At 39.9% G+C, this 23546-nt stretch overlaps 1 protein-coding gene across 6 annotated transcripts in view; it reads left to right on the top strand.

Annotated features, from left to right (window-relative positions):
• GNAS (GNAS complex locus) overlaps positions 1–20970 on the top strand; it is a 136079-nt gene extending 115109 nt beyond the window's left edge. For 5 of the 6 annotated variants that reach the window (XM_069034474.1, XM_069034471.1, XM_069034470.1 and 2 more), the window contains 7 exons: positions 8143–8197; positions 8544–8617; positions 9047–9105; positions 10764–10884; positions 11887–12017; positions 12540–12607; positions 13476–18340. In XM_069034474.1, the coding sequence (XP_068890575.1) occupies positions 8143–8197; positions 8544–8617; positions 9047–9105; positions 10764–10884; positions 11887–12017; positions 12540–12607; positions 13476–13622 (655 nt within the window). In that variant the 3' untranslated portion in view covers positions 13623–18340. Of the gene's footprint in view, positions 1–8142; positions 8198–8543; positions 8618–9046; positions 9106–10763; positions 10885–11886; positions 12018–12539; positions 12608–13475 lie in introns of all 6 variants that reach the window. The other variant, XM_069034469.1, reaches the window with a different exon arrangement.
• The last annotated feature ends 2576 nt before the right edge of the window (positions 20971–23546 follow it).

Raw genomic sequence — 23546 nt, 5'->3', positions numbered from 1 at the left:
GGCAAAGCAGGAGTGAAGGCAGCTGGAGCAGCCCCGAGTGCTTGGCTTGGGGTCGTGTTGGTTCTCCTGGGGGAGGCTGTGCTGGGCAGTTCCATGAGAGGCTGGGAATGGGCATAGGATGCAGAGTTCGGGGTGAGCTGTGCCCCGCTCAGCGTAAAGGAGCACAAATGATCCTCCATAAGGATCATCCAGTTAAGGCAAGGAGTTAAGGCAGAGGGGAGCTGGGGATGCCATGGAAGCCTTTCCAATGAAAGACTGGAATATTGGCCAGGTTTGGGTTGTCTTGTGTAGTGTTGGCTATTCTACAGCCCTCTTCCCTTCATCTTTCTCTCAGACAATCTCTTTCTCTGTCCCTTATGTGGGCCAGAAAGGGCTACCTTGTAGTAATGTATGAGTTGCTTTCTTAAGGAAGAGAAAAAAATAGTTCTTTTTTAATATGATTTAAATAAAGACTTGCAGCTGGTGATAGGCTCTTAGACTAACTTGGAGTATCTTTATAAAAACCAATAAATCCTGCATTGCATGTTTCAAAGAACATTCCAAAATCCTTCTGTGCAAGCTGCTGTTCCTGAGGCATACATTGTTCAGATGGCAGGGGAGGGGAGGGAAGTTTACATACAGCTTGAAGCCTGGGTGGAAGTAACTCTACAATTTTTAGCAATGAAAATATCCATGTAGGGACCTAAAGGAATCCTGTGGGCTGATGGTGCAGTTTGCGTGGAGCGCGTGCACGGTGCCTTTTGGCAGACAGCAGATATTTTACTGTGGCTTAATGCTTATTATAGTTGCAGTTTTTTGATCACCATCTGTAGTCTCTATTGGTTTTTGATAGAGCAACTAGGATTTTATATTTTGGGAGTGGTGTTCTCTGTGTTCTGTCACGCTGACTTACTACTTCCAGTATCTGCGAAATAACAAAGTCTCACAACTTCAGTCTGGTTCCTGAGCTGCTGCTTTCCTCTGCTGGAGAAAATATTGAATCTCCTGATTATACAAATGTCTTCTGTTGGGTAATATTGACAAATACACTGAATAACATTTTTGACATAACATTCTGTTCCCACACAGATAATTTGGATGTAATTGAATGGGTTGATCAAGAGTTTGTGCTAAAAATACGACATTTTCTCACCCACTAAGTGGAAGAAAATGCGTGCTCCAGAGGCAGTTCAGTGGCACGGAGCTGTTGGGAAGTGGGATGGGATATGCTGTGACTGGTTCTGTTCCCTGCTGAGGGTCCAAAGGGGTGATGCTGAGAGCAGCCCTGGCACAAGGATCTGGGAACCACGTCCCACTCCACGGTCCTGGAGGCACGGAGCAGCCTGAGACTGATTTTAGCTGGAGCAAAGCGCTCGATCCCGGCCAGGATGCCTGTCAGGCCTGCAGGAGCACTCAGTGCACTTGAGCCAAAAACATACAGAAATAATTGGGGGGGGGGGGGAAGTTTTGAAGGTCTCTTCTCTTTCCTTCTGTTTTTCCTTATTTTAATGGTCTCCTGGGCAAAAGGCCGCATTGTTACAGTTTCAAAAGCAGGGTGGTTGTGCTGCAGATGGGTGGGGAAAAGAACGAAAAATAGACCTTAGAGAAAGGCTGGCTGTTTAGTATGCAATAAAGTGACTTTTATACCTCTCCCAATCTCCTATCAAATAAATCTCGTGCTAACAAGCAATCAAACCCGTTTCCCTGCCCTGCTCCACACAGCCCGAGCCACATTGTACCTTTCCAGCCTTTGAAACTGCCTGTGCGTATTTTTATTTGTCAGGCCAGGGCTGGGCTGGCCCCATTCCAGATGTGTCTCACAAGATTTGGTGCTGATGAGCTATTTATAGCCCTGTGGTTCCATTGTCATGGCAACCGTGCTAGAGGCCAAGGCGGCTGGGAGCTATTTCTGGACTTGTGCTGTAATGTAAAACTGATTGGGAAAGTTAGTGCATCCTCTAAGCCAGACTAACTTTAGACAGGCGGGGGGGGCGAGGGGGGGAAGAGACAACTACAACCTCTTTAAATAGATTTTTCTTTTTCTCCTACCTTTTCCCCACTTCCCTTTTCGAGTGCTGGCAGTTTTTGAAGGGCTGGTTTGCCTTCTGCTGGGTTTGTCTGAAATTCATTCATGCCTCCCGGCAGATTACGCTGCTTTAATTAGGCAGTTTGGGAAGCCGGGTGTGTAACCAGCCTCGTTTTTAGGGCAAGGTTTGAACTTCATGGAGACACAAAAGTAAAAGGGGCTTTGCTGGCACGTCCTGGTTTTTTGTGATAGTTGCAGTTCTTTGTACCCCATAGTTTTAATATTCTATTTTTTGTGTGTGCTTCATGTTCTCCATGCCATATAAGGAACTGTAACCTTGATTACCACAAGATGATTCCAAATATATGGAGTCATACTTTTCAGCTTTCTCATTATTTGCTTCAAAATTAGACCCATGGTGCCCCTCCGCCTCCAAGTGGTTGGAATGCTCGAGGTTCTTCTGGAATTACAGCTGGGGCCGCTCTCAAAATCACTTTTTTGGGATACGTACGCATTGATACCATCTATAATTAAATTCTGAGCTTTAGACTATTTGTAAACCTTTCTGTGTGATGTACAGTTTTGATAAGGAAATGATAATAACCCTTTGACTTGAAACTGGAAATCAAAAAGTGTTTGCAGCTTCTTGGGAAAGTTTTCTGGAGAGTCGGCTTTTGGTTTACTTCTGTTCACGTCTTATACCACATTTTGAGGTTCATTTCCGACATTAATCTGTTTTTCGATGGAATCCTTATGTCTGAGGACTGACATGGAGAATGTTGTTACAGGAACATCATATATGAGATGTTTTTAGGTGCAATGTAGTGCTCTCCTCATTATACCAATAATACTTGGTACAGTACTGTCCCTGTGTGCCTGTCTCTATAAAGGTTTTTTCTCTTTCCTAATTGTGAAGTTGTTAAAATAATTGCAAAGGTTTTAGAATTTATTTTCTCTCTCCTTATCTAATTTTGTTAGGCAGAAAAAAGAGCTGTGCCTTTCTGAGCATTTTTAATTGTCCGGTAACGTTTGTGGCACGTCTTCAGCGACCACCTCAGCAGTAACAGCTCCACCTTTGCAAACAATAGAAAATATCAGTATATCTGTAAAAAACAAACAGCAAAAATCTACTGATGTCCCAACTTCGATTTTTAACTTTTATTTGGGGAAAAACCTGACAAGTTTGGTGTCACATGCTGTCCATGTTTGCAGGACACCATAAATACTAGCAGAGTGAATGTTTGCTTGTTTTATTTGTATCATTACTGTAGTTTTGCCTTCTGTTCTGCTCCTCTTGCAAAATAAACTAGTTGAAATCTTTACCACCAGTTGAGGGATTGGATTCCCTCCTCTTCCCACTCCTGCTTGCTCCCAGGAGCAGCAGAAAGGGACAGAGTTAAGGGATAGTCAATTCATTCATACACAAAAACCCTTTTAAAAGAGAGTTTTTTATCTTTGTACTCATCCTGTGTCTCTGGCTCAGGATAGACAGCATAGCTGAAGAAAGAATTTATCAAATAGTTAACTGCAGAGCTTTGAGAAAGCTTTGCTGAATAGCATAAAGGATTATGGCGAGGACTAAAAAGGCAGGAAAGCAGAAGTAAAACATGGTCTGTTCTGAAAAATAAAAAATGCACTCTTGTTTACAATAAACGCTGTTAATGTTGAGTTAAATTTTAGCTTAAAACTACTTTAAGTAGTACTTTTGTAGTCCTGACAGGGTGCAGATAAATAAAAATCTGCAGGGCATTTGCACAGTTTGGTCTTAAGGGTGATCAGTAAAAAACCATTAATTTCATTCTGGACATAGAAACCTGAATTGGGAAGACTGTTTTAGAGGTGATCAGGGTAAATGCCAGTGTAATTCTTAGTAAAATCTTGATAATTCTTAGTAATACTCTGGTGGGTTCTTAGTAATATCTTGGTAGAAAAACATGACTCAGTGGAAATGGAAAATAATTTCCACTGACTCAAGGGACTTGGGGCAATTTACTACTCAGTGTGCCTGCCTTTAAAATAGGGTTTATTCCAGGTGTGCGTTTTGGAGTGCGATAGTCAAGGCAGGAAATGCAGCCTCGATGAAGGCAGGCAGGAGCTGGAAGTCTGATTTACTGTCTGTAAAATACCTCGAGGCTTTCAGAGGCAAGGAACTTCACAAATACAGAGTTTCAGTGCTACTGTTGAGGGTTATGAGTTATAATCTTGATTTAATGAAGTATCTTACTGACACTGACAATGAGATTTCAGTGTTTCTTTTAAGAGAGACATTTTATATGCAAATTCAAGTTACGACTTGACCAAAAAAAAACCCTGATGGAAATAAAAGCTCTTCAAATATAGGTGTGTTGTCAGTTTGAAGACACCTTTCCAGTGTTGTTCTAGGCTGAAAACAAAAGCTCTTCTTCACAAAGCAGAAAAAAGAAATAATTCTTGTCTGCCAGCCATTTCGTCAGATCACAGAGTAACATTTCAGTTAGTGTTTATTGAGAAGGCTGTCAGGAAATGCTCGAGGAAAGGCAGCCTGAGTTCCCCTCCCATGCTTCCCCAGACAGTGAAGCTGTGCTGGTTCTGAGGTGGAAGGTTTCATGTGTTACACACCTTTCCAGCAGGGAAAACAAGCTGCAGTGCTTTGTCTGGCAGCAGCACTGTTCATTCAGGAAATTCCCCCCACATTGGGATAAAGGAGCTCTCTCTGGATGAAAGAACTCCAGAATAACTCAGGTACTGGCATATATCTTGATCTGAAAATTGGGACATGTTTTGACATAATAGGTTTTAGTTAAAATTTGGAAAGAATTGGGGATACGTATATGGCTTAATTACTTAGACCCGCTGCAGCTAAGGAAAGCCTCTGTGTACCTCTCTGTGAATCTGCCTCCTGAGTGCCCCTTTAATTTTAAAGATGCCTTATTTGTCACAAAGAACTGTTTGGAACGCTTCACATGTGGTTTTCCTTCCCTAAGCTAAAAAAAAGGGACACAAAAATGCAGCATTTTTTTTTTCCCAGATTGTTTTAATTTTTTGCTAATACCTTTCATTTTAATATCTCAGAGACATAACTGGTGCTGTCCTAGAGATGCTTCCTCTCAGTGTTGCTGACTACAAATAACCTGAAGTCTTTTGAGGTTTTTTTTGTTAGCATGTGTCAGAGCAGTATCAATGTTTTATAACACAGGCAAAGAACCTCTTACTACGTGACAGAATTTTGTAGAGCAGGAGCTGATCCTGTTACTTAGTCATGTCCAGAATGTGGCCCAAAGTGAGCATTGGCAGCAATGCTGAATGAATTATTTGCTTTCTGGAAAATGGCTTTTCCATATAATCTCTGGGAAGATTTTACAGAAGAAAAAAACTGAGTTTGTAACTTTGTTCAAGGCTTGCTCACAGTATAAAATTTGGTTTTGTGGTTTGACAGTTTTATGGGAATTATTTCACCAAGGTCACTTCTGCTTCTCCCTGTAAGTTCACTGCTGACACAGTAGATGGTGGGCACGTCTCCAGTAGGCTTAGAACAATCTCTCACAGCAGTGCATTCGGCACACAAAGTAGTACTCAAGTGGCCTCACTTGTGTTTTGGGTAGAGCACAGCAAGAATTAAAAATAGAAATTAATGATGGTGAATTTGTGTTTATTTTGAATTGGGCTTTGTTCTCATCTGACTGGATTATTAGTTAAATTTACTGGATAAATTGTTTGGTCTTGACTAGCATTGACTGAGAAGTCTCTGCACACAGTGTATTGATCTTTTATGAACTCTCATGCTCCTGCTGTTGCTCCTTATTTTAGGTATATCAGAGCGGATCAAATTTCTGCTCCCTTTTTCTCCTTAAATTTATTTTTGCATTGACAAACCAAAAGAAAAATCCCCTTTCCTTACATTTGAGCAAAAAATCAAACTGGTTTTTAATGCCTTCAGCCCTTTCTAAAGCTGCTGGAGCAGAGTTCTATGAAAGGCACAGGGGGAAATCTTCATCTAATGTATCACTGTGCTGTGTTTTCCCTAAAATGCCCCTGGAAGCAGGAGGGGTTTTCTGGTGACTGTCACACACCGAAAGACTTCCTTCTCCAACGAGCATTGTTAGGAGTATCAGATGTTGCTGAATGTTGGAGCTTGTTTTGGGGGGAGGAAGAAATGTTTATTCCATTTGAACTTGTTTTACCTGGCATGAGCATTGCTGTTGGAATTCATCTCAAGTACAGTACTGCTGTTCCTATGTGGCTGATGTTTTTCAAGGAAATCATAGGCCTAAAAATAGTCTGCATAAACAACAGTAAGAGGTTTGTACTTTCAGTTCCAGGTTATAGCAATATCTTGTTGTTATTTTCTAATTTTCAGTTTTCAAAATCCATTAAGCTGATTAGCAGAGGGTTTAAAAATAAAACAAAAAAGCCCCAAACCCAAAACAAAACCAAAAACTGGAACCCAGCATAAAATGTTCTGCTTGGATAAATTCATACAGAAAGGCTGGGTGATTGCAGTAATCACCTTTGTATCTTGATGAACATGTTCTGTTCGGAACATTTTTCAAGCATCCTCCAACTTGTGAAATTGCTACGTGATTCTGAAACCGTGCTCTGAGGGGAGAGGATGGGGTGGAAACAATCACGCTACTTGGAACTCACGGCTGTTGTACATATTTAACATCCTCTGTGTACTGAACAGAGAGTTTTATTTCTTCTCTTTGGATTAAAAATAAAACGAAGAAAAAATGACTTAACAGCCTGGAAGATAGGAAGAAAAAAAATCCAGCTTACAAATTGCAGAGCACAGTTTGTCGCCACTTTATCCTTGTGTGTCTGTGGCCATGTCACGTTCCATGATGGAAATTGATCTTTGTACTTTGTCTCACGTGTTTTTGTAGTGTGTTTAACTTAAGATACATTTTAATGTGTTTAAAATTCTGTAATTCAGTCTAAACAAAAATTAGTTTTCATGTGTCTCTGAAACAAGATCATCTAGTTCCTGGTGAAAAGGGCATTGCACTGAAGCCTTTGTCAAAATCTACAATTATTTTTCCCCATTCCCTGCTCCTCATTAGGTGTTTTAGGAAGTCAGCTGGGGCTGAAACTGGGGCTGAGTCCTGTGGTGGTTTACTTGGGGGTGGGTTTTTTATTCGTGAATCTGGGACAGGGCTCCCTTTTCCCCTCTTTAAGCTGTGACTGTTGTTAATGCACGTTAAGGGAGGCAGGGAAAACTCGCCTTTTCTTTGTGATTTCTGCTTCAGACAGAAAACAATTCCTGCAGAGGAATTTCAAAGGAAGCTTGAAGCCTACTGGTTTAAGGGCTGATTAATCATTAATGTTAGGGGTAAAGGCACTGCTCAAGTGGAAGGGGCTGAGCAGGGGGCACCTGGCCGAGGGCGTGGTGTTGGGCAGTGAGACTGGGGACAAACGCCATAAAATCTGCATCCTGGGCTGCTGCTTTGCCACCACAATAAAACAGAATCAACTAATTCCTTGAGATTTTTGCTCTTTGAGTTGAAGTGAAAGATAATTATGAGGTTATAGTTAATTGGTAAAAAAAATTAAATTACTCCGGAGTATCATCTGTAGGTAATACCTAATGAATTTGAATGAAATACATCTCTTATTACCCATTTACCCAACTACTGCTGCTGCTCCAGAAAGTAAATTGAAACATTGAAAAATCAGTGTCCCCTGTCACTTAACTGAACTTGGACTGAAATTGGTTAAGGGCTTTCATTTATTTAAAGAACTATAGAGTTGATAAGTTGTTTAAAAATACTCATTTTACTTTCAGGGAAAGTACATGGGGGCAATTTGCTTGAGTCATTGCTTTACCGTTAATAGTAGCAGGTTATATTGTAGGATTCGTATGAATAAATGACCTAAATTAAACTCCTGGTGTGTTTGTGGCGGCGGGAGGGGCTGGGATGAGATTCCCAGGTGGATTAATTAAACTGGGCTCGGCCCTCTGCCGGCTGCTGCTGGGAGCGCTCGTCCTGCGGGCAAGGACCCAAATTGAGCCATTTCAGTGTGTGATTTTTCATCATTTTGTGAGCCCGAGAGCATTAAAATACACCAAAACTTCCCTGGGAACCGTCAGTTACTAAAGCATTAGAAAGTTCGTCTGATTTGAGACTGACAAGTTTCTCTTTTTTCTTTCCTCTCCCCAGTTTTCTAGACAAGATTGACATAGTCAAACAGAACGAGTACACCCCATCTGACCAGGTATGTGGAGCTTTGTTAGGAAATTACACGAGTGACCTGCCTCCTTCATCTTTGGGGATAATTCATTCTTTTTCTAATTGCCATTTCAGGTATTGCCGTGCACTGTACATATTTAGTACTCCAGTAAAAATGGCTTTGTCCTTTGCATTGTTTATACACATAAATGACTTACAAGGTTACATCAGTCACGAGATTTCCATTGTGCTTCTGTGACACTGAACACTCCAGTGCTGTTCCCTGGTGTCTCAGTTCAGCATGGAATAAAAGGGGTTCATTTCCATTGCTGAATATACGAAAACTCACCAAATATCTGTGTTGAATCAATGCATTTTTCTTTATGCTTTAGGATCTTCTCAGATGCAGAGTTTTGACATCAGGAATTTTTGAAACCAAGTTTCAGGTGGATAAAGTAAATTTTCAGTAAGTATAATTTTTTTCTTTTTTGTGTTTTTTACTTTTTTTAATACAACACAGACAAATACATGGGTAAGCTGGGAGGAGAGCCTACCATAGTTATTGAGACTACTGTATTTCTCAAGTATCGGTGTTTAATAGAAAGTAAGTGTTCTATTAATTTTAATTTAGTAGTCTGGCTTGAAGATGAAATGAAAATTGGTGTGCAATTTCTGCTTTATTTTAAATCATGAAGAACAAAATGTTTTAGATCTATTTTCTCTGCATGCATATGTTAATGGACTGTTTACCTGTTCAGGTTCTTATAATCCAAGATTCCTTTTAGCTTCTATGACACAGAAGTCCTAAAATTTTTTACCTTTTCTGTAAGTATGCAGACACAAAAAACTCAACGCAGAATGATTCTGACTGACTGGATTTATGTTTTTTTCTCAGTATGTTTGATGTCGGAGGGCAACGAGATGAACGCCGAAAATGGATCCAGTGTTTTAATGGTAGGATTAGAATTTCTGTTGGCTTCATAAAATAGTTCTCTGCAAGATTGTAGTGCCTAATCTTCATTTTCTCAACTGTGTGAAATCCATCATCTTTCTACATAGCTCAATAAGGAGTTATCGAACAGTCATAGAATGGAGTTCTTCTTGACATGTAAACTCCTGTAACTACATAGAACATCTTCAGGGAGAATGTAGGTGGAGAGGAATTTGAGTTTGATAACTTCAGCTTGGCCATTTTTTTTTGGCTTCCCTCTCTTCATTTAATTAGCTAATTTTGGAGGTGGCTTTGTGCATTATTTGCCATCCATGAGAGTGTAAATTCCAAGCCATGTTCTGTCTTCCACATGCAGGTTTACATATGTATGTGCTTATGCAAAATACAGGATAATTACTATATGCCTAAAATCAGAATATCATGGTTTTGTGTATAATTGCAGCCACTTAGCTCTGTCATGGTGCTTCTTTCTGAATCAGCACTGACCCAGTAGTGCAGAATGAAGTTGTAGGGATCATCTGTCTGGTTAGACCTGGTGTCACATCTGGTGAGAGCTGGAGTCTCTTAACACCAGTGTCCCCATGAGTTTAGGTCAGGTTTAATTCCCACATGACTGAAATTAGGCAATTTTGTGTCTGTCCTGAAATGTGACAGGTACCCTCACTGCAGCTCTTTGTTTTACTTTGTATCTCTGTTTAGATGTGACACCTTTCTCCACGTAGCTGTTTTTAAACCTACACTTGGTGAAAATATTTTCTCTTCTTTGTCGTTTGGACGAAATATTGATGAAGTTACACAAAAGTCCACCTTTTTGTAGAAAAGTTACAGTGAGATCCTAGAGAATAAATAAAGCAGAAAGCAACTTGGAATTCATGGCACATTGCTACAGTTCCTGTCACAGAATCAGCTGGACAGTGTGTGTGTGTGTGTGGAAGGACTGTGCAATATTTTCTCCTGTGCTATTAATAACAGATTTGTTTGGGTTTTACCTCTGCTCCTTCCTCTTCCTGTTACCTCATGGTCTGACTCATCTCTTCTGCTGCTGGTGCCTGAGGTAGATGAGCCTGGATGTCAGTGTGAGGGACTGGAGCAGCACAGCCCCACAGAGACAGAGGGATCCGGATCCTGTGATCCTGGGAACGCCTCCTGGGGAAGAGATGGGGCTCTGAGCAGTAAAACACACTACAGGGGGACCAGAGCAATTAACCATGAATTCACTGCAGTCTGCTGTTGTCATTATTACTCTTCACGCAAATCAAAAGTGCTGTTTGTCCTGAGGTTTCTCCCCAAAGGCCTCCCTGTCCTTTCCTAATAGTTCACAGTTGTTTCCAATTTTCTTTACATGTTTTAAATCTTCTTTAAATTCTCCTCTTGGCTTTCTTCAGTTTCTCTCTCTTGCTTCAGTTCCTTTCTTTCCTATACTTTCTGTCATTCTGTCAGCTTCTGTTCTGGGGCCTGCCTTGCCTCTTTCACTGGTTTCTGGTTTCCTGGTTTCTTCACTTTCTTTTTTGATTCCTGGTACTTCAAACGCTGTCAGCAGCATCATCCCAGCCTGTTCTCTGCATGGAGCTGAGAGTCTGGCAGCTTCTTATTGAATTTCATGATTCCTGGATATTTCTTCTGAAGTCTGGCATTAACTAAAGGGTATTTCTTGGTTTAGATGTGACTGCTATCATATTTGTGGTGGCGAGCAGTAGCTACAACATGGTGATACGAGAGGACAATCAGACCAATCGGCTGCAGGAAGCACTAAACCTCTTCAAGAGTATCTGGAACAACAGGTCTGTGAATGGCTCTTATCACTGAGATTACTGATCCTGTCTCATACTGCAGTCACCACTCGTGGACGGGCCTGGCTGGGACAAAGTTCGTTTTCTCCATAACAGCTCATACAGTGCTGTGGTTTAGGTTTTGCCCAAAACAATGCTGCTAGCACACTAATGCTGCTGAGCAGTGTGTGCAGAGCATCAAGGCCCTCTCTGATCCTCACTCTGCCCCTGCAGTGAATCCACGGGGATGTTGGGAGGGGACACAGGTGAGCAGACCCAAACTGACCAGAGGTGTGTTCCATGCCACATAACATCATGCTCTACAGTAAGAGGGAAAAGAGGGGATTTCAGGAGGTTACCCAGCTTGCTGGGTATTGGTCTGCCCACAGGAGGTGGTGAGTGATTTCCTTTACATCACTGGTTTTGTCTTCTCCTCGCTTCCACTTACCCTTCACTAATTAAACAATCATTATTTCTATTTTATCTTGACCCCCAGATTTTTTTGCTTTCATTCTTCCTTTCCTCCTCCTCCATCCCCTGAGGAGGAAGGTGAGTGAGGAGCTATGTGGTGCTTGGCTGCCCCCCAGGGTTAACAGCACTGGGGGCTCTGTTACTCACATCTCCCCGCACAGTCTGGGCTGATTCTTTGGTCACAGCCTCCCGCCTTTAATGTTTATTACACTCAGCTCATTGAAGAGAACTCTGCACAGCTACTGATTGGTGGTTGTCATATTGAGGCTGAAGTAATTAAAGCAGTGATGGAGCAGTGCTTTGGGAGGTAGAAATGTTCCCCTGGGATGGGTTTCAATTAACAGCACAAAGTGGGGAGCACCCGAACAACCTCAAGGTGTGCACACCTGGAATTGCACCCTCAGGACTGAGGTATAAAAGGAACCTTTCCAAATCATTTCAGTGTCATATGATCTTGTCTCCACATACTTTGGGTGACTTACTTTAAGTTTCTATGTGATCTGAGCTGTGCCTTCTCACAGTGTTTGGTTTCCATTTTCACAGGTGGCTACGGACCATTTCAGTAATCCTTTTCCTGAATAAACAAGATTTGCTAGCAGAGAAAGTTTTGGCAGGGAAATCTAAAATTGAAGACTACTTTCCAGAATTTGCTCGCTACACTACACCAGATGATGGTAAGATTTCTAGTTTTATTTGCAGTTTATCACTTCCTTGTTAATCACATTTGTGATGGTTTTGGTAGCTTCAGCTAAGACTTGAAAACTCTTAAGTAGATGTAATCATCACTGTCTTTCAGCCAAATTGTAATGTTGAATTTTAGGTATTAATAATGAGAGATTCCTGCCTCTTAAAACATTTAATATATTAATAATTTCATCATGACAAAATCCTTTTACTTTGGTGTAGACCACAGTCTGACACTTTGTCACAAGTGTGTCCTTGGGACTCCCCCTAATCCTGCCTGTGGTCATTTCTCTTACCTGCCAAATGCCTGGTACTGTGACCATTGTAATATTCCCTTGTTCTCCTGAAATCTTGCTGGTTTAAATAAGGTTATGGTTTGTCTTGTCTCACAGTCAGTTTTGGTAAGTGTATTTCTGTCGTATGTGAGCAGAAAACAGGACAAGTTGAGATTTTTAGGTGCTATTACCAGAAAACATCTCTTTTAATAAGATACTTATTTTATTATTAATCAGCAACACCAGAGCCTGGTGAGGATCCCAGAGTTACAAGGGCCAAGTATTTTATTAGAGACGAGTTTCTTGTAAGTATTTCCTTTCTTTGGCTATTTCTTACATGATTCTTCTCAAACCCAAGCTCTTGCTCACCTTCTGCTATTGCAAAGTGCTGTCACTTCTTGTGTTGTTTATATCTAACATCCACATTGCATCAACCACTGTTATATTTATGACCTTTACTGCTGTTTCTTAGCTGCTATTTGGATATTTGTTTGTACATAATTAAATAGCAAAAGAATTGGTGAGAATTAAGAAACCCCAAATAGAATGATGAGTGAAGTTTTGCTGTTATTAATAGGGCCAGATTTTTATTCCATGCATTATTTTTAGAGACTTAATGAAAAGATGCCTCATCTGTCACATATTAATGTTCTCTTTCCCATTACTGGTCAGCTGAAGCTATAATGGACATAGTTTGGTTTTTTTTTAATATTGTTACTTGTAATGGTGAGGCTGGCAGTCAAATTGTGGACTCATTTTAAAATTGAGCAAAATTAAAAGTTGAGGGAGGCTTTCTGTAAGTATGAGAAAAGGGGATAAAAGCTTTCTACAGGGAGGCAAAATCCTACTTTTCCATAGCCAAATGGACTAGGAGTGGTGTTGCTAAATCCACCAAAGCTACATATAAATAATGGCATTTTCCTGAGTTCTCATTCCTCTCTGAAATTCCCCAGTTCTCAGTGACCATCGTACCGTGTAATTCTGATGATTTTAAACTTCATGTTTCAGGTGAGAGAGCGAAAACTTGTGGGTATTTTGCCACTCAGTTCTACTTTCTGAAGACACAACTCACACATTCACATCTCACCTTCATTCAGCCCAATTCTGGGGACAGGGTGGGGTTTCCCCAGTGGGTTTTATTTTAACCCAGAGTCTCTCTCTTGCTTTGCACAGAGAATCAGCACAGCAAGTGGAGATGGAAGGCACTACTGCTACCCTCACTTCACATGTGCTGTGGACACAGAGAACATCCGGAGGGTTTTCAATGACTGTCGGGACATTATTCAGCGCATGCACCTTCGCCAATACGAGTTGTTGTGATGGAGAGCACTTTTTTCTGTGTTTTGGACTCCTTATTCCTTATTAAAAAAAAGAAAAAAAACACCCTTGCCCACATAGGGTGGAAGAGAACTGTTTGAATCTCCCATTGATTTGCACCCCTCAACTTTTTCTCCTTGCTGGACAATAGCAGCACTTCTAAGCTTGCTTCTGTACCCCTCGGACAGTTTGAGATGGCCCCTAACACTTAAAAGGCCATTTCCATGAGGATTCCCTAACACTGTTATTAACAAAAAAGAGAGGAAAAAAAAAACCAAACCAAAACAAAAAAAAAAAGAAATAAAACCTAACTAATTAAAAGCCCTGAATGTGGAACACCTGAAAGAATTGGGGATGAAAAAATTAAAATGTGAAACAAAAATTGGGGGAGAGAAAACTTTAGGTAATTTAGCACTGCTGTGGGCATAATCCTATAACCCGTGATCTCCACTTTGTATCACTCACTGCATCCGAGTAACGAAGGTGCCAAGTCACAGACCAAGTTTGAAGACAGACCCTTGAGTTTGGTTCTCTGACTGTAATGTGGCTTTGGGCGGAAATACTGACAATTCTCCAACAGACCTAGACAGTGCAAAAACCAACTGCTACCTTTCAGAAGGGTATTTTTAAAACCAGTCTTGGTGGTCTAAAGACAACCGTGGACATTTATGAGTTGAACTGCGTATGGCCTGTGATTGCAGAAAGAGTTAACCACACACTGTTTTCAGTTTGTCCACTGATGATCCTGTCTGCTCTAAAAATCATTATCTGGACTGTAGTCCTCACAGTCTTTCCCTTCTTTTTCTTCTTCCCTTCCCTCATTTTTTATTTTACTGCTGGATTATTATTCTTGTACAGACTGTAAAATGTATTATTTTGTACAACTTTATTGAAAATAACTTGTAGAAGATCTTTGTGCCTTGATTATGGCTGTACCTGTACAATGAGCTAAGATGTAAGTATGTTTGATTGCGCTGTACAGCTTTGTCAACCCTATCTGCAGCATTAGCTCAAGGTAGGGAAAATTTATCTGTAGTTTAGTTTTTCTGGTTTATAAAAGAAGGAAAAATACTGTTTAGTAAAAAAAAAAAGGAAAAAAAAAAAGAAAAAAAAAAGAAAAAAGTACAAATTGTGCAAACTTAACCACTTTAAAAGTGAGGTCTTCAACAAGTGACCAGATGTTGCAGCATCGTGCTTTTTAATTTTTAGCTTTAATTCATTTAAATCTCTATCCAAATGCAAAACATGGCTTGTTTCTACATAAAACCAAATTTTGCTACAAATTATAAATGTTAGTCTTTGGTCATTCATAGTCCTTTTTTGCTAAAGACAAAAACCAGAACAATAACAGACACGTAGGGCATCATGCAGGTCTGGTGACCATCTCTAGACTGGGCCAAATACCCACCAACCTCGGCTTGCGCTGCGTGGGCAACGACTACCGGAATGACAAGGTGTGCACTGCCCTTGGATTTGGCCACTGAATTCCAGTTTCAAATGACATTTTTATTTCTCTTTTAATAAAGAGATACTTTAGAACCTTTTTTGTTTTATATTAACTATATAAGTAGCTTAAAAGTGAAGATGTGTGGATTTTTTCTTAAACTTGAATAATTTATGCAAATTATATGCTTAGAACAACATGTGGTACAGTAAAAAGAAAAAAGAGCAAAAATCACTGTAGCAATAAGAGAGCATGTAATTTTAGTAACTACTACACTGCTTTATATTTTATACCTAGGTGTTTTATGTCTCTGTGAGTGTGTTACTTTTTCATGTGTCTAAACCTACGTGTACAATTTGTACAGAGTCAGAAATTACAGGTGTAATAACACATCTAGAACAGTGTTAGCCTATATTACTCAAACACCCCTGTTCCCCCTTCATTTACACCCCTAAACTGATCTGGATCTTACTGCAGTGACTTTAAAAGGAAAAGAAACAAAAACGAACACCAAAATTCTTGCCTCTTTGCCTTTCACACTAGCTTCCCTCCACTCAAGAGACCGTGTTGGCTTTCTTTTTTTGGAAAAAGATCCAGTTTAAATTCAAGTGAGGGTGTGGTCAGTGATGTCTGTGCAGCTAGATTTGCTTCAGGTATCGGATGCCTTTTCAATACTAAGAACTGCAACTGTTCAGAATTGTGACTCTTCATTTGCTTTTGTGTGGCTAAAGTCTTAAAATGAATCACATAGTCCATTTTCACTGAAGAGCAGGGATATGAGGGAGTTACTGTCCCATCTCAATTCAGAATTACTTCCAGAAGACACTGAATAGTCTAAAAAATTTAGCTGCGGTTGTTACTCACCTTTCAAGAATGATCTTTCCTGTTCACAGGTTTAGACAGTTGCCACCTGAACTTTGTAGAACTGTAGGAGAAAACATGACTGAAAACAGGCCCCTCCAATTCAGAATGTATCCAGTGCCTGTAGGTGAAGGGCTGGCGTTTCCACTAGGTAAAAATGGGACACACGTAGTGGAAAGGAAATTCATTGTGAGCCTTAATTTTAGTTACAGGAGCCAAAATCTTTATTTTAGTGCCAACCCTTATCTTTTTAAGCCTAGGAGGAGTTGGTGTAAACACCAAATTTATAAATGGAGAAAACCTGTAGTGGTGTGAGGAATGTAATCTCTTGTCTGAGAGAAACAAAGCACCTCCATTTAAAAAATTATTAAAATAAGCTTCTTCCTCTGATGAGGAGGACACATAATAACAATGAGCTATAGAAGACAGCAAAAGTTCAAGAAACCTAAAGCTTTATATGAACAGATATGTTTAGGGGATGCTTTTTTTTTCTTATGTGAGGAAAAAGGCAATTGTTTTGAATATGGTTGAGTTGCACAAGTACGGAGCGTGTGTGTGTCTTAATGTCTCAGTATTGCCTTTGTTAGTCTCTTTATTAGTCCATGCAGTTTGGTGGCCTGGTAAATGCAAGTCTTATTTTTAACAGCTTTCTTTTTCTTTTTTTTTTTTTAAGTACAAAACCATAAAGCTTTAATGCTTGCTATTTAATAAGTAACTGTGTTTTCTTCTGTCTCTAATTTAGTGGCCATAATTTGCAGTTAATTGAACCATTCCAACCTAATGCTTACCCATATTTCTTAGTTTTGTTTTATTTATTTATTTGAACTTCTTGTTTTCATGATTGAGGACTGTCACTTCTGTCTCATTCATCTGTTTGGAAACTTCTGACCTTACAGCCAAAACTTAACTCATTCTACTCAGTATTCATCGTGATGCTGAAGTGTAAGATACCTGCAAATGTAAACACTACCACTTTTATTAATAAAAGCAAATACAGTGTTTTTAGGGCACATTTGCATCACTGTAGTTGAGGTTGTGTCAGTATTTCCATTGTAAACCTATGGAGGGTCTTACCTTGGCACTAAACTGCCCTAAGCTGAATCTTTGCCATACAAGGCTTCTGCTCAAGCATGATTTGGTGGGTTGGTTTTTAAACAGTTTCCAACACAAACTCTTGTTTCTGTTTTAAGTTATACAACTATTTTGTTGGATGGGGGTTGGTTTAAAAAGAAAACAACAAAAACCAACAAACAAACCTGGTTCAAGATTGTTTTTGGCACTTCTGTAACTCAGAAATGGTTTTGATTTTAAAACAACCTTCGGCAAGCCAGTAACCTACAATATGGTCTGATCACTTTGGGTATTTTGTAAAAATAATAATAAATTGTAGAGATGTTGTGGTTTCAAAATCAGCTACTGTGCATTTGCAGTAACTTATTTCACCCCAAGAACTTTTAGTAATTCGTGTGTCAGAGCACACATTCAGTGTGGTGCAGCAGAGTAGGGATAACTCCTAAAGATTTTTTTCTTTTTTAATAATGTGGAGAGATAAATCCACTACAGACTAAGAAAGGATTCAGCTGCCTCTGAAGCATCAAACACTGCTCTCAGAGGCTGAAACTGGAGCTCTGCAAGTTGATAGGAGCAGATTTTGATGCAAAAGCCTAGGAAGGCATCCTGGATTAGCTGTCATAGGCAGGAGTCCTGAGGGCTTTTCTTCATTTATCTAAACTATTTTCATTTGTGGCATCAAGGGCAGGATTTAACTGAGGGTATGTCCTAACTCCAGAGGAAGGGAAGCTATTACTGCTCCACTGTGCTGCATGGTATTGATACCTGCAGGATAATTTCCTTCTGCCAAGAAATCTTATGCACAGAAATATTAACATTCATGGCTTCAGAACTTGAGCACCTTGTAATTCGTCGTGGTGTGTTGTTCCTGTAAATGATGGAGGATGTTTTGTATTATTTACCTTATTTTCCAATGTCAAAAATCATGTGCCAGTTGAAAACAAGACATAAACACAGGAGATTGACCCCAGATCTGGAGGCAGAGCCTGTGACAGCTGAGTACCAGTCCAGTGCCTTAGTGACAATGCTCTTGGTGCTTGGTGCTATACAAATGTCTTAAGAGTGATAAAGTTGTTCTAAGTTAAAAAATTATGTAACTCATTGTGGAAGAGAGTAAGTTCTCTTCTTTCCCCAGCTGTACCTAATGCGCTGTCTGTATTCCTAACAATGCTGGCACTTGCAAGACCTCTTCCATGGAAGTAGATAATAAAATTCCTACTAACTTTAATAAGCAGGATCAGGGCCATAGATTGCTATCAGTGGAAATCTCACACAGGAGCAGGTCCTCATCTCTAAAATACATATTGAGTTTGTGTAACAATAAAAATATTTATAAGCAAACATCTGTTTGCAGTCCAAAACCAAATGGTGCCCTTCTTCCTCAGCTTGCTATCTCTGAAAATTCATCCCTTGGGAAAAAATCTTCCTATTGTATGACAAACTTTAAAGCATCTTTGTAAATAAGCTACAAAGGGGATTTCTGAAGCTCTGCTGATGAAAGCCTGACACTGAAAAATCCCTCTGGTGACTGATGACAAATTCCAAGAGTGAGCCTATTTTAAGTCTGGTCATACCTGGTTGGCTTCAGTCCCGTGAGTGGATGTGTGTCAGTTGTGGGGAGGTAAAACTGCTTTAGAGTGTTACTGTAGTGCTCAGACTGCTAAAATTTGAGCCATAAGTACTGGCTTCATAATTAATTGTTTTGAACCCTGATTCTCATCTTATAAAAAGCTCAAACTGCTTTTTACCCAGGTTACTTTCAGTGTACTGAGCTGAGCAAAATGAGTGCAGTATAAAGCACAAATCTGACCTGGAAAGGCAACATGGGAGGAGGTGGGGAGGCAAATAAGATCTCTCACTGCATCAAACGTAAAAATAATAAGGTGGAGGGTTTTTTCTGAGTTCTGGGTCCTATAAACTTAGCCTGGTGCCGTAGAAGACACAGGGAATTCCCCAAGGTAACAACAGCTTTAATACCTCTGTAATGTGGATAACTGACCAAATACGTAATAGATAATTACAAATCTACCAGAAAACAAAACTTGCAGATTTTCCTATTTTTTTTTCAATTAGGAAGTCTGCCTCAAAATTATTTAATGACAGGACAAAATAAAACCTTCAAACATTGTCCCAAGTAGGGAGAAGGATAAATTTTTGAGGGAGAAGATGCTGACATTAGAGATTTTTGTGTAACATGCTTTCTAAGGCTGGGGTACCAGTAGACAAACGTAAGCAAATTCAAAATTAAAATGTGAATTTATCTCTTCACTTTAATTTACCCAGTCAGTTTTTTGAATGAGTTGGCTAATTTATTTTTCAATATACTACTACTCAAGTTTGGAGAAAGACAAGCCTAAGGACAGAGGCAGTAATGTTGGGAATTCTCTCAGTTCTGTTGTTCTGTTATGCAAACTATTGTTTTTAGGCTGTGAATTTTATGTGAATTATTAATAGTGAAGTACAGTGTTTCTGTCTGTAGTTTTCTGGTATTTGATGTGACTTTGGAACTGTATCATTCTTGCAACTAAAATGCCAGAGTGCCAGCAGAGATCAGGCAGAGCAAGGAGCAGCTGTGTAGGGGTCAGGAATTGCCACATCAAGGGGCACGTTCCAGTTCTTTTTTGCAACATTATCAGTTTGCTGTTGGCAGGATCAGAAGAGCTTCCACAAAAGGACAAATTAGGGGCTGGATGATAGAACCAAATATTGTGGAAGAGCTCAAAGTTTTAATGGAAGGTGTTTCAGACTGGTACTGAGGTAGAGCCATGGAGATGTGTCCTGAGGGGGGTGTGATGGGTGATTAATATCTCAGTAATTTTAATCTCTGTTCTCTTACTGTTTGAAGGCACAACATCCAAAATGAAGCAACAGATTCTGACAGTTTTGGTGCTAACCTTGAGTTCTGTTTCTCACAGGACAAAGCTCTGCTGGGCTACAGAGGTTCACCTGTGTAAGGCAGTCTGGGAGCCTAGAGTAGCCACAAGCAACAGCTCTTGTGAACCTGTTTGTGATTTAAAACTGGGAAACTTAACAGCCAATTGCTCTGTCTGCAGCATGGCCCAAACCCTGCTGCCTCTGGGTTCAGCTGCTTTCTCCTGTCCTCACCCCCCTTACTCTTGTAACCATGTAGTTGATAAGAGAATAGAGCAGTTACGAAAGAAAGGTATGAGACAACCTCAGATAAAGTTTAAAATCCATCATCTTGGACACTGAAAAAGAGATTTAGGGGGAAATTCTTCATTCCCCAGGTGAGTGACCCAGTCTGGGATCCTCAAAAAAATTTTCAAGGTCAGACAATGCATCTATCCCGAAAAGCTGGGATATCTCCAGTGAAGGAACTGCAAAAAAAAAAAACCACTTTGTGCAACCTTTAGAGCTGGGAGATAGTTCAGTGAAGGGTGAGTTTAATGATCAGTGTGCAAATCAACTGGAACTTGCTTTGAAGCAAGAAAATGTTTCCACCACAGGCTCATCTTGAGAAGTGCTTGGGGTATTGGGAGGCTCAGTGTTTTAAGCAATCCTCAGTGTATAAAATACAGTTCCAACTTTTTAAGTTGACATTTGAAAGACACTAGAATAACATCACGTCAGCAACCTCAAAACCACCTTGTTTTGTCTCAGAATATTCTTGGTTACCTGGTGAAGTGTCGTGTGTTCAATGTCTGGAATAACTGTTACCAGTACTCGAGGTACAAACAAAAATGCTTCATCTTGAGGCTCTGCTTGAGAAGGAAGAACTCTTTAGCCAAAACTCATTAGCCTAACGATGCTGCTGTAATTTCCTACTCCATTGGAAAGTTATTACCTTATCTCTAGTTGAATGTATTGGCTGCTTTGTAAAGGGCTAACGATTACAAAATACAAATTTATGCTAAAAGAATTTGTAGAGGGCAAGGAGCAGAGGGAATGACAGAGAATGCCAGGGTGGATATTTTTAAAAAACATATGAATAAAAGGCAAACAGTTTTGTTGGAAGTTGGCTCTTCTGTTTGGGATTTTTCTTTTATTTTAGGAAGCAACCAAATGAAGCTGGATGATTTTGTCAGCTGTATTACATTCAGCCCTTGAGGTAGCAAATCCTCAAGTACAGTTTTTAAATAATTTGCTCAAAAATCAAGGAACAAACTTTGATAGTTGGAATTGAAACTTGAGCATTTGGTACTTTGTTTATTCTTCTGTTAAAAAAAAAAAAAAAAAAAGGTACAAAAAGGAACATTGATGTAGTTTTCCATGTTCCTGTACATCTGGCTCTTCTTCACACACATTCACTTTCCAGAATGCCTTTACTGCTTCCTCCAATGATGCAGCAGAGACACCAAGGCTGACCTTCACTGGATATTTACTGGGCTCCAGATTTTCTCTCTGTCTCAAAATTTATCTCAAAATTTGCTCTCTGCCTCATCAAAATCTCATTAGATAGAAATTGTCACTCAAGAATATTTTACACATAAAATGTAGTCAAATATCATTCGGCTAAAAATTTGTTGAATTAATTTGCTGCATAATAAAACCTTTCAGGGGCATTCGGGTAAATCTAAGTGCTTTTATTCATTAACATTTTCTTGAAAACAAATCCATATGGGGGAATGCAGTTAAACCCAAGAGACAACCAGCATTGTTTCCATTCAAAGTTGTAAAGGTTTAGTTTGCAAAATCAATTTCTGGTACATTTAATATTTCATCACATTTTAAGTGATATATTGAAACCATTTGGTTTAATCTGTTTTTACCTCTTGTTTATTGACCTGAAGTGAGGCAAGCTTGGATACTGCAATTCTGCAAAGGGCTATTCAGCAAATGTCTGGCTGTTACAGATCCCTAGTTTTCTCCTCAAGGGAAGTTGAAAGTAAATGCTTTGAGTATTGTTCATTCTTTATATATTAAAAAAAAAAAAATCCTTTTCTGTTACTGCAATCAAAATAAAGAGATATACATATATAAAGACAAAAACCCTTCTAGTTTTAAGATTCAGGCACTGAAATTGTATCATTGATGTCTAATACTATGTCTCTTAATGGCAGTTGGTTCTGGGGACTGTTCCCATTTTCTACTCAATTAAGCAGGAAGTTTTGTAGTGTAATTACCACCTGAAGTCCCACAAGTTCAACTCTTGTCACCAGACAAAACTTTTACCTGCTCTGGAAGTGCTTTACTGAAGCTAAAACTGTTTCAGGCCATAAGCTCCAGCACAATGAAATTCTGCAGGCTGCAGATCCAAATGTCCTGCCCAGGAGATGCACAGCAAATTTTGGTCATGGGAAGGAAGCCTCTCCTACCTAAATAAAAACTGTCATAGAAAGTGTATTTAGTTGAACTTTCTGTAAAGAACTAGGATCTCCTCCTAAGCCTCATGAAGTCTCATGTGGTTTTCCCATTCAGTTTCATTGGAATGTTAAGTCCTGGACTCACCTTTTTTCTAATTTTAAATTTTTTTGAACCTTCTGTTAAGGTACTATAATGGTTACTCTTAAGTCACCTCCAGAGAACTTGTCTTGCACCTAATTACACATCTTATAACTTCATTGCAAGCCAAAAAAAAAATGATGAAGCACAGGAGGTGTAGAGATGTTTCTTATGAGACTCTCAGAAAATACTTTTTCTTTCTTGGTTTGGGATGGATTAAATTCAGGTCTGGTACTTTCTTAGGAAGTTCTGACTGGGTAATCACACTGTCTGTTCCAAGTTCACTATTATTTCTCACGTCTGTGGGATGGAAATTGCCTGCTAACCAAATGGAGATGAGCCAAAAACTTTTTCTCAAGGATATTTCCATTGGCTCCCAGCCTCAGCCTGTCACTTCAGTCCCAGTTTGTCCTTCATAAAAAATGACCGGTGGTTCCACAGGCAGTGGGATGTCCCTCACTGTTCCCCTGCCTGCAGTGGAAAACGCGTCCCCTGTGCCTCAGCTTCAATCTGTGTCGATTATTCCGAAAAAGTCTCTTTTCCTTTCTGCCGGCAGAGCAGAAGGAACATTATCCCGGGCTCTCTGCAGTGTTGGAGCAGTGTTTCAGGAAGGGCTGCTTCACCACTGTAGGGCAGCACACGACAGCACAACTCGCGCTCTGCTGCAGTTCAGGTGCGGGGCTACATCTTCGGTATTGAACTTCAAAGTGCAACAAATCCTTTGATTAGCACAGCGACCACATTTGAACAAGGATTTTGTCTGTTGGAAATCCTACAGCTTATTCAACTTATTTCTGAAGAGGGTTGGTTTGTTTTTTTTTTGCCTTTCTTATCAAGCAATGCATGGAAGACAATGTAATTTCTTTTTACTATTTTTCAGTTAGAAACTGAATAAGAATAAATGACCTTTTAAATAATTAATCAGCAAAACTCCTGGCTGGCCTCCAAATCCCAGAACACACCCTCACCCTCCCCTTTCTCACAGCTGAACTCTTATACAACTGCGTGGATCTGAAGAGAGACAAAGGGACTCTGTTTCTCACATGGTCTCACTAATGCCTCTTTACTTGCCTGAGGCCTGATTATGTGATCAGTTTTTCATTGTAGACTTGCCCCCTGTCCATCTGTCTCTAATTCCCTGTCCCTCC

Source organism: Aphelocoma coerulescens, chromosome 20 (genome assembly GCF_041296385.1).
Source record: "Aphelocoma coerulescens isolate FSJ_1873_10779 chromosome 20, UR_Acoe_1.0, whole genome shotgun sequence".
NCBI classification, from domain to species: Eukaryota; Metazoa; Chordata; class Aves; order Passeriformes; family Corvidae; genus Aphelocoma; species Aphelocoma coerulescens.
Note: the sequence above shows the minus strand (reverse complement) of the source record. Positions and strands in the feature narration are given on the sequence as shown.